Source organism: Panthera tigris, chromosome A3 (genome assembly GCF_018350195.1).
Source record: "Panthera tigris isolate Pti1 chromosome A3, P.tigris_Pti1_mat1.1, whole genome shotgun sequence".
NCBI classification, from domain to species: domain Eukaryota; kingdom Metazoa; phylum Chordata; class Mammalia; order Carnivora; family Felidae; genus Panthera; species Panthera tigris.
The window spans coordinates 58,604,006-58,615,195 of record NC_056662.1 but is presented as its reverse complement, the minus strand read 5'-3'; the positions used below and the strand labels follow the sequence as shown (position 1 = coordinate 58,615,195).

At 43.9% G+C, this 11,190-nt stretch overlaps 1 protein-coding gene across 1 annotated transcript; it reads left to right on the top strand.

Annotated features, from left to right (window-relative positions):
* The first annotated feature begins 2,370 nt into the window (after nt 1–2,370).
* Nucleotides 2,371–10,948, top strand: RPL31 (ribosomal protein L31). The gene is made up of 5 exons (XM_007097783.3): nt 2,371–2,472; nt 2,884–2,990; nt 8,979–9,104; nt 10,448–10,560; nt 10,885–10,948. The coding sequence occupies exons 2-5, from the start codon at nt 2,884–2,886 to the stop codon at nt 10,914–10,916; spliced, it is 378 nt and encodes a 125-aa protein (XP_007097845.1). The 5' UTR covers nt 2,371–2,472; the 3' UTR covers nt 10,917–10,948.
* Nucleotides 10,949–11,190: the final 242 nt, after the last annotated feature.

The window sequence follows — 11,190 nt, the reverse complement described above, 5'->3', positions numbered from 1 at the left end:
GATTTTGATTCATTTAATTCCACTCTTTAAAAGGTGGTTTTGTAACCCTGTCTTGTTTCCAGAAAAAATCATGACCTTTCTCTTCGGAAAACTGTAAAGCCTTGGCTCGTAAGAAGCGGTTGAGATGTGAACTCTGGAAAACGCAAGCTTTGGAATGCTACTACTGGACAGATCTTCCTTTAGTGCCTTCCTTCTGCACCACCAGACCTTCCTAAGCACAATCTACCCAAAAAGACCCTTCAGCACTTTAGGGTTTGTTGTCCCCTCGAGACTGGGATCTTCTTCCTTGCTGCCCCTACAGGGAAGCATTCAGATCCTGTCTCATTTTAAGGATTCCCTGGTAATCACTAAAAGTCAAAAGACATGGGAGAGAAACCCAGCTAACAAAGTTTATCTTAAAGGTTTTGGTCTCTGGGAGGCCAGCAGTGACTGGCCTGACCCCTGAGGCTTGAGAGAGAAGAAGCTGGAAGAGCCTGCAGGGCTAAACTGAAACAGGAGAGCCCCCCAGCCAGGCTAATGATTATCAGTCCTTCAGACCAAATGGTTTTTATTGTCTGTTCAACCTTGACTTAAAGCAGCACAGTTGACATCTGAGAGGGCCATTTCGTAGATTTCCACTGGTGGGGTCTATTTGCTTGAAATTTCAAGACTTTAGAGATAGGAGAAGATCCTACAATGTTTCAGAGAAAATAAAACAGATCACCAAGGAGGCCACATGACTTCTCAACAACCACTCTGAAAGAAGACAATGGAGAATACCTTCAAAACAGTGGGGAGAAGTTATTTTCAACCCGAAATTCCATACAAGTCAAAACATTAATAAATTTGAGGGTTGAATAAAAACCTTCAGGTATGTGAGGGCTCAACAACTTTAGCTCCCATCCTCCCTGTCTTAAGAAGCCATTAAATGGTGTGCTCCTGTGAAGAAAGGGAGTTCATTTAGAATAAGGAAAGCATGGATCCATGGATCAAACTGTCTTAGAATCCCCAGATTGGTGATACCCAGTTCCTAAGCCTCTGGGGAGCTCTAGAATCATCCCTCTGGGCGTCTCCTCAGAGCTCCCTATTGTCTCTCACATCATATCTAATCCACTTGTTCAGCTGGACTGCTTACTGCTTCCCCAGTTCCCCTGCCTTTTGATCCCCTTCCTCAGTATGTCTTCTCTCCTAGTCTTTGTGCCCCAAGGGACAACACAGGTAGAAAGCAACCCAGCCCCATACTCAGTCCTTACTCTGTCCTCATCTGGCTCTTTCCCACTCCCCATTGCTCCAGTAGTGAAACTTGCTAAAATCACTGATACTCTCCTGTTTGGAGAATCTAGTGGGTACATGTTTTTGCCTTCCTTAAACTCTAGCATTTAGAACGTGCTGACCACTTTGGCTTCCTTTTGACTTAGAACATGTTCAACTAAATCTTTTCCTACTGCTCCAATGACTCGTTCCTATTTTCTTCAGCCCCCATCTCTTAAATGTAGTGAGTCTACACCGGTTTTCTCTCTCCAAATCCTCTTGGTTTTACCTACTTGTATCTATAAAATCAGTCTGCTTCTTTCCAATCCCGCTGCAACTGCCTTAGTTCAGAACTCCTTGTCTCTTATGTAAATAACTTCTTCCTACTAGTTTCCTTGCTATGATCTTGCCCACCTGCTCCCAATCTATTCTTCACAACGTAACTGAATTAATTCTAAAACAAATCTGACCATGGCACTGCCCTCCTGATAACTTCAATGATGCATTACTTGTAAAACTCTTGAGTAAGGCCCCACACTACCTCATCTCTCCGCCTAGAGTCTAGGAAGCCCTATTGCTTCAGACGGTTCACCTGCCACGCTCCACTTCTCTGCCGGTCTACCTCCTGCCCATCCTTTCAGCGCAGCACTAGCCTCCCTGCTTTCTGCACCCCGGGCCCACCCATGCATCGGGCCGGACACGACCCTCGGGTGGCTCCACAGTCCAGGACAGTAAGTAAGCACTCCCATTCAGGAGTGTCCTTGCTCGACGAGGGCGCCGCCAGGGCGGCAGCTGTCTCCAATTTCAATGGTACCGCCAGCTAGGTGCGGCGCCACACTCAGGTTCATCAAACGTCGGCCGAATCAACGAGAGAATGGGAAAAACAAATTGGAGTCTTTTTTTCCCGCCCCAGGTCCCATCCAGCTGTGGGCCTGGGCTTTATTTCCTCTGAAGATTTAGAGGCAGAGGCGAGAGACCCTGCCGCACCTCCACAGCGCGGTGGAGGCAACTAGGCTACTAGAAGGCAGACGCCGAGAGCGCGCGGCAGGAACGCGCAGTCTTGGCCCTCCCCGGCTCCGCCCCCAAAGTGTGCTTGCTTTTCCCCGGACGCGCGCCGCTTACGTCGCAGCCTCGCCTCCCTCTTCCACCCACCTCCAGGCGACCCGGAAGTTGTACTTGTGACGCTGCTTTCCCTCTCCCACAATACCTCGCGGTCTTCCTTTCCAACCCGGGCCTGGCAGGGTGAGTGTGGGTGCTGGATCTCGGCTTCGATAATCTGCTTCCATCCTCGCTGGGGATTGTGCTGACCGGGACCGCGAGATTTTTTCTAAGCCGGTCCAGGACTCCGCTTTTCTCGGGGACGCGAACCCGCGCTGTTTAGTGGGTTTCCGTAGCCTGGGAAGGAGAGTGGCCAGGCTTACGGGAGCCGAGCCTGCAGGGGTTTCTGGGGCTCCGGGAGCATCTGAGGGGCACGGCGCTTTGGCCGCGGGGAAGCTGACTTGGCTTTGCCAATACCTGGGGTTTCGGGCTTGCCACGACCTTTTGCACCGGCAGCGCCCTGAGGGTGGCAGCGTGAGGCCGGGCTTAGGGAGGGAGGACTTGGGTTTGTGCTGGTCCCATTCTGGTCTGAACTTCCTTGTCGCCTGGGTTTAGATGGCTCCCGCAAAGAAGGGTGGCGAGAAGAAGAAGGGCCGTTCTGCCATCAACGAGGTAGTGACCAGAGAATACACCATCAACATTCACAAGCGCATCCATGGAGTGTGAGTATGTCTGCAGTCGGCCCGATGCCTTGCTGGTTGGGGGCTTCTGAACTCACGCGTCTGGCTGTCAATCTGAGGTCTGTCTAGTTAAAAGCTAAAAATTCGGATCTCTGTTCCATGTCCCCTGTTTAAGGTTTATAGGGTTTAAAGCGTAATCCTGGGAGGTTCGTGATTGGAAACACAAGATTGAATTGTAGTTTCTGGGAGAACCAGTTGGGGGAACTTGGTAATGATAAAATGATTTCACTGGGAGCTTTGTAACTGAATAAACCTGGGCAGGCTAAAGGGTAAAAGATGCATATAGGAAGACAAACTTTTAAATGTCTCTAGACCCCCGTAAAGCTAAGCAATTAACTGGAAAAGGAGTATTCAATCCAGGATGTGGACATTTAGAGGGCATTCTTTTAGTTCCTGACACAAATATGTATTAACTAATCCTGGTTGAGTTGTAATACCAGAAATGAGACTGTTAGACAAGAAAAGAATGTGTCAATAGAGTATTAGGGCAATATGTGTGCAAAGGACACATGGCTGTTGTGGATTTGTGATGTACAAGAATATTGAGAATGATTTTGAATGTTGTAGTTCTTGGGACTTTTTGTCTGTATGGTTTTAAGTTCTTAAGTTTACTGCTAAGAATGGAGACCCAATCCCTTATTGAATACTGTTATTTGGAGTATTTTTTGAAGATACGATATTTGTTAATTTTAAAACATCCACAAACAAGCGCATTCCCTCCCCCCCCACTAGTATGTATGCATATTTTCTATTTGGCTTAATCATATCCTTGTAAGGAGAGACAAAGTAACCTTAAATTGGAAAAAAAAAAAAAAAAAAAGAATTATTTTGGTTCAGTATCCATAGCCCCAGTTTGCAAAAACTTTTCAAGTAGTTCTGCCAAGGTTTAACCAGATTATGATCCTTAAGGCTCAACTTGGACTTACAGTAAATAATTTTTCCTGTATTCTAAAGTTCACAAAATGTTTCTACAGGCAAAAGACACCAAAAGCAAATACAGAAATGAGAAGGTGATTGATCCTAGGTTCAGGCATTGAAGTGATTTTCACACTGATCTTTAAATATAGATAACACTGGGGCGTGCCTGGGTGGCTTGGTCGGTCAAGCATCTGACTTCAGCTCTGGTCATGATCTTGCGGTTCATGAGCTTTCAGGGAGCTTGAGCCCTGCATCAGGCTCCTTGGTGACAGCTCAGAGCCTGTAGCCTGCTTCGGATTCTGTCTCCCTCTCTCTTTGCCCCTCCTTTGCTTATGCTCTGTCTCTCAAACACACACACACACACACACACACACACACACACACACAAATTAGAAATAACGTTGATATGGGACACCTGGGTGGCTCAATCTCATGGTTTGAGTTCGAGCCCCAGATGGGACTCTGCTGACAGCTCAGAGCCTGGAGCCTGCTTCCGAGTCTCTCTCTCTCTGTCTGTGTGCTTCTCTCTCGCTCTCTCCCTCCCTCCCCCCCCTTCCCCGCTCACACTTTCTCAAAAACAAATGAACATTTAAAAAAAAAGTATTTTAGAAATAACGTTGATACAAGCTGTAAAGTTTCTTGGCTTTTAAGTATTATCTGCTTTCCATTCTGTAGAGTCTGTTGGCAGTATTTCTCAGTAAAAATAAAACAACATTCTAATGTGTGTGGAGCCTGTTAATGCCTAAACACTAATTTTGATTGGCATGTTAGCTATAGCAATCTAGCTAAACACCTGGTCAGATTAAAAGAGTTCCAAAATCAAGACCAAATTTTAATTGGACCGCCTGTAAACTTCTACATTGGAGTCCCTTACTTTGCCTCCTGAATGTCTTGCTCTTTTGAGGTCATTCTAAAGTTTCAGTATTAAGCTCCTCAGAGCAATAGAGCAAAGTGGTAGCTAAATTCTTGGGGCAAAGGACACATAGCTGTTGTGGATTTGTGATGTACAAGAATATTGAGAATGATTTTGAATGTTCTAGTTCTTGGGATTTTTTTGTCTGTATGGTTTTTACAGTCTGTGCCTTTTGGAATAACCAACACCTTGTTAACTGGTTTAAGGCAAAGACCCGTACAAATTCTGGTCCCCTTAACCATTCTCTAAAATGGTGGAGTATGACTGACAACCTAGAAACCAGAAACCTGGAGCCATTTTGGCTGAAAGTTGTGGACCAGGGCATGAGAAAAGGTGGCTGTAAGGAGATTTGCATTGTTGGTGAAGAGCTTTTGGGAAGGCCTAAGTGTGTGCAGAAACAAGACCGGAACGTGTGTGTTGTAATATCGACCTCAAAGTATCCGTAAATAGAAGTGAGGTCCCAAACAGACATTCTGTCCCCAAAGCCTCTTTGGCTAGAGAATTCAATAGTAATTGGTCCAGAGAAAAGTAGTGAGTCCTTGTCAAATTGATAGCCCTGCTTCCCATGTCCTAATTTTGTAGGTATGTATATACGTCTTTATTCAGTGAGAAGCACAGTACTCTGGGGTATACCTACAAAATTCTCCTTGACCATTCTTCCAGTCCTCCTCTGCCTGCACACAGGAACATCAGCACCAGAATCTTAATTCAGAGGACTACCTAATGCCAGAGTCATACTAAGTCATTTTAACAGGTTTCTTTGAGAAATTGACTTAGTGTGGTTCTTAGAAGATCAGCACAGAGGCCAGATTCCCCTAATACAGTGATCAGACATCAAAGTTCATGTTTCTCCCTCCCTTTTTAAAGTCACCTTTAATCTTAGATACTTTAAACGCACAAACTAATAGTAAACACATTCATGTAAGGAATACCATATCACTATTCTTTGGATAGATCTTGAAATAGCAGTGGACTTGCAAGGTGATGAGATAATAGTTGGGGTGGGGTACTTGTTCAGTCTTCCTTTGAAACGTTTAGAAATCTTTTTTTTTCTCCTGCAAGGTCTTTCTCAGAAAATGCAGGCAGTGCAGAAGTAAATGACCAAAACTACAAATCTGTCCTTGTAGGATACCAGCACTTTTGTTGCAGGAAGATGTCCTCTCAGTTCATGAGGAGCATCCATATCAGAACCAAAGTGACTCTCAGTGCTGGTGTTCCATTCAAAGCAGATCAGCCTCCGAATCGTCTGATGGTGGAGATCCTGATACCGGCTGTAATGCTATACTGGGGGCACACAAGTCAGTAGAGGCCAGAGAAGGAATTTGAAGAGTCTGAGAGATTTTTGTTCTTTTTCCTTATTAGGCTGGAATTCTGAACCACCCCTTCCAAGGCTCTTAATTGAGGGAGATGATTATACTTTAGTTGAGGCCAACAGACCTGTCTTGGAGTATTCCTTTGTTTGCCTGAAGTAGGCTCTTTCACTGTAATGTGATGTGGTCACATTAATATTAAAAATGCCTGATGGAGAAGTATGTTTGGTTTAACAAGTGGAATATAGTATTACTTGGTTTTTTCATCTACTGTAACTCTGGATGCCTGGGATAGTCCCCATTCCATAATTAATAACAGGAGCCATCACAGAAAGATTGTGCATAAGTGGGATTATTGCCACACCTACATTTCTCCTGTATTCCACAGTGCCATTGGGGCAATCTCTGAGATTTGTTGAAGGCACTGGGGTTTTTTGTTGCTTTTTAATTTTTTTTTTTTCCAACATTCATTTTTGAGAAAGCAGAGTGTGAGTGGGGGAGGGGCAGAGAGAGAGGGAGACACAGAATCTGAAGCAGGCTCCAGGCTCTTGAGCTGTCAGCACAGAGCCTGACCTGGGGCTCAAACTCAAACCTTGAGATGACCTGAGCCAGTCAGACACTTAACCAACTGAGCCACCCAAGTGCCCTGAAATCCAGTGCCTTTTTGTATTGATGCTTCTTGGGAATAACCACATTTCCTTCCCCTCACCCCTTTATTTGGGACATTCATACATTTGTTTGGGAGAATATCAAGCACTTGACTATATTAGGCACAGTCCTGGGCTCTGCAGATTCATTGGGAAAGCAAAGACCCTGTCCTTCTAGTTTACTTTAGTAAGAGATTAAGATTCAAAATGGTAAAAAGCGCCCGGTGAAAAGTCAGTCATCTGTGAAAGTGCGTGCTGTTTTAAAGGCCACACAGATGATGGAACATTTGAAAAGTGTAGGTGTGAAACAAGTTCTTCAGGCAATTTATGCTTTGTTCTAAAACCCCCAAGTGAAGACCTGAATCCTTATTCATTTCTCAGTGCCTGCTTGATAAGTAACAATTGACAGTTCATTGTTCATTCTTCTGTGGGAGTGCTTTATTATTTTTTTACATCCAAAGATTCCACAGTCTTGTTCTTTTCTTATTTCTCCTCTAGCTGCTAACCTTGTGGTACCTCCTCACATCCTCTTAATCCTCCTTTCATCATCCTCTTAATGTTGAAGAGCCCCAGGACTCTCTCTGTCTTCTATCTATGCTGGGTAATAGTAACTGGTCTCAGGGCCACATATATCCAATTACTATTGGCTTGGGTATTTATTCACATGTCCCAAACCAAGCTCCTAATCGTCGTCATGCCTAACTTTCCCATTCCTCTCGAGGCTTTTCCCCCTTTCAGTCATTGTCAGGTGAGCATGTCCTATTGGTCCTGCCTGCCACATTTGGACCAGTTGCCCTGGTCCCACCACCATTTCTCTCACTTAAATGGTTACAGTTAGCCTTGCTCAGATTCCACATGAGCTGGCCACTTACTTTCTTAATCATACCAGTAGCTGGGGGGTGTGTGTGTGTGTGTGTGTGTGTGTGTGTGTGTGTGTTTTGCTTTTTTTTTCCTTCTGCCTGAATGCTTTTCTCACAGATACCTAAATTGCTGTTCTCATGATCTGCAGATCTAGACTCTAGTATCTTCTTGGCCATCTTATTTAAACCTGCATTCCCTTTCCCTAATGTTCCCTCTTTTTTCCCTGGTTTATTTTTTCTCTGTGGTACTTGATACCATCTCTTTTACTCCATATTTCACCTACATATAGCAGTTGTACCTACTGCTGTTATTTCAGGCACCTTTTATTTCTAGATGGTCAGGTGTTTACATGAATGAACTGAACTTGCTTGATGGGTTCTAGAAATAGCAAGGAAGCTAAGTGAGGGTGGAGCAAAGGGAGCAGGGGAGATGGTACAGGGGTCATCTTTTGTAAGTATGGAAAATCACTGAAGGTTGTAGCAGAATTAAGTCAATCTACCATGCTCTGTATGTTATATTGGATTGCATAAAATTCACTTCCATGTAACAAGTGAAGCGCCTATTAATGCGCCAGGGCCTGCATTGGGTTATAGAGGTGAATGGTTGACATCGCCCCTTCTCTGAGCTTCAGTCGTAGGTGGTGGGGCACCTTTTTAGACTTGGGTCTCTGCTCCCGTTTGAAATGGCCTTCACTTCCAAATGCTTGGCCATTTCAGTGTGTAGTAAAGTTTTGCTTTTTCAACACTTTTTTATTTAAAAGCATGAAATTTAGATGAATTTGTGTGTCCTCATATGAACAACAGGTTAATAATATCTAACTCCGTTGAAACAGACATGAGTTAATGACCATGCCTGACACATGCTAAGAGCTCCAAGAATTGACTGTGGTTTTCATATCTCTCAAGAGGAAATGTTTAGTTTCCAAAAACATGCCATGTCTTAAGATATGACAAATAATGTATACTTTGATCTGAGAACACTTTTAGTTTTATAATCCATGTATTTTATGTTCCAAGTATATCCTGTTCTTTGATTTTGCTGGGCAGATGGTATTAGAGCATAGGGTGTTTTATCAGGAAAGAATTGTGTGTGTTAGCATTTCTTAGGATCATATGCAGAGCTCTTATCCCACATCATTGAAAGTAGATTGTGCATTTTCTGTTTCCCATGTATAACACTAGTTTTTGGGCATTGCACACTGCGGGGAAAGAGGATTATTATTGCCTTAAGGCTTTGGTTTAGATTTGTTTCGTGAAAACGGGACATCATATGTTACATATTTCATTTAATTTTCTACTTATTTATTTTCTTTGAATCTCAGGGGTTTCAAGAAGCGTGCCCCTCGGGCACTCAAAGAGATCCGGAAATTTGCTATGAAGGAGATGGGAACCCCAGATGTGCGCATCGACACCAGGCTCAACAAAGCTGTCTGGGCCAAAGGAATAAGGTGCTACAGTTATCTATGTTATAAGATGAACTTTTACAATTACACTAGCTTAACCAACTCTGCGCAGTCTATGTAGGTTCAGTGGAAGTATTTCCTTAAAATGTGATGATGACTCAAAGGGTGGGGTGGCATCTGCAAGGAAGTCCTTTGATGTGGTATTTGAACTGAGACCTAGATGATGAAAGAGCCAGCAGTGTTGGGGTCAGGTAAGAGCATTGCACAAAGAGCACACTTGGTGTGAGCTGGAACAGGTTGGTGAAGATGGGAGTACAGATGGTAAAGTGACTTGAACAGTAAGTGAAGATGGAGAGTTAGGAAGGGAACAGACTATGTGGCATTTTGTTGTTTATGGCAAAGAGTTTGGTTCTATCTTCTAGACATAATGGGAAACCTATGGCACAGTGGTTTTCAGCAGTAGGCAGTTCTGGTGTCACTACTACAGGTTGCCACAGGTCAAGGGCTCTGCTAAATATCCCACAGTGCACAAGGCAGCACCCCTACAATTATCCAGCCCAATTGTCAATAGTGCCAAGCCCTCCTTATAAGCAGGACAGTGGTTTTTGCTGTGGAGGATGATATAAGGTGCTGGATATAAGGTGCTGGAGTAGACCAGCTAAAGGGAATGGTGCTGGTGTGGATCTAGGTGATTATTAAGGCTAGAGCAGGGTGAGGGAGCGGTCTGCATCTGGTGTTAAGGGAATGACAGAGGGACCTGAGATTCAGCCCTGCAGTTGCTGTCATTGAGCATTCTGGTAGAGAAGATATGTCTAATAAAGGAGTGTCCAAAGAGGTTCATTGAGATGATGGGGGGAGGGGAGCACAAAAGCCAAGAAGAGTCCTGAGGTTTGGATTGCTTCAGAATGCTTCATGTCCTCAGACCAGTAAAAGGAGATAGTCTGCTGTAATGCTGCTAAGGTTGGGTGAGAGGAGAGGGTTGTGTGCATAAGGTAGGGAAACTGAACAGTTACTAGTCTTCTGTGTTGAATGTGTCCATCAGTGTTTGGTGTTTCTCCAAATTTACATTGAACATAGACAAATCCTATAATTAAGATTTGGGTGTTGGTAAGAGGGAAAAGATCTAGCATGTTTGGATCCATGTTTCAGCGTAGGTTGAGTGTCAGTGGTTGCTGCCTGCTGAGACAGACGTACATCCTGAGACCATAGCATTTAATGTCCACCTTGTGGGTATTTCTTTTCCAGGGAACTGCTGTCTACTTGTAGTGCCTGATCAGATTGAGATAAAGGATAGAACACAGATGAGGGGATAGGAGGTGTTAGTACCAGTGGCAGTTATTTTCTTGATAGGAGGCATTGACTTAGCAGCATGTTTATATCTTTATTAGGAATGTTCCATACCGTATCCGTGTGCGGCTGTCCAGAAAACGTAACGAGGATGAGGATTCACCAAACAAGCTCTATACGTTGGTTACCTATGTACCTGTCACCACTTTTAAAAGTAAGTTGAAATCCCATAAAGCTGCTGGAATTAGAAAGGCAGCCTTAGCCCTTTTAGAACCTGAATTCATCTGTCCCAACAGATACTTAATTATGCACCTATGTGCCCTGCATCCTTCTTAAAGGGAAATGGGTAACAGGCATAATAGTCACTGTAAACTTTTGTGTCATGGTGTGGGAAATTGCAGGAAGATACAAAACAGGTCCATAGCTGGGTTGTAAAAAGGTCATGTAATACTGGCCTCCACCCTTCAAGAGAAGGTTTTGGAATGTTAAAGTGTGAGGTGTGAGGATGGAAATTGACTGACTCTCCCTCCTTTTGCAGATCTACAGACTGTTAATGTGGATGAGAACTAATTGCTGATTGTCAAATAAAGGTATAAAACTGCCTTTCTGTTTGGTTTTCCCTTTCTAGTTGCCATGTACAGTTGACTCTTGAACAGTGTAGAGTTAGGGGTACCAGTTCCCACAAAGTCAAGTACCCAAAACTTAATAGACTTACCAATGAAGTAAGCTAGAAGGAAAAATGTCAAACTAAATCAAGAGAAAATAAATTTACAGTGCTCTGTCAAAAAAAAAAAAGTCCACATGTAGGGGTGCTGGGTGGCTTAGTAGGTTAAGTGTCTGACTT

What these genes read in the sequence shown, in the direction of transcription:
- RPL31 (XM_007097783.3), top strand. Translation starts at nt 2,884, where the DNA reads ATGGCTCCCGCAAAGAAGGGTGGCGAGAAGAAGAAGGGCCGTTCTGCC. An exon ending in CACAAGCGCATCCATGGAGT is followed by an intron (nt 2,991 to 8,978) that starts GTGAGTATGTCT and finishes TTTGAATCTCAG; the next exon opens with GGGTTTCAAGAAGCGTGCCC. An exon ending in GTCTGGGCCAAAGGAATAAG is followed by an intron (nt 9,105 to 10,447) that starts GTGCTACAGTTA and finishes TATCTTTATTAG; the next exon opens with GAATGTTCCATACCGTATCC.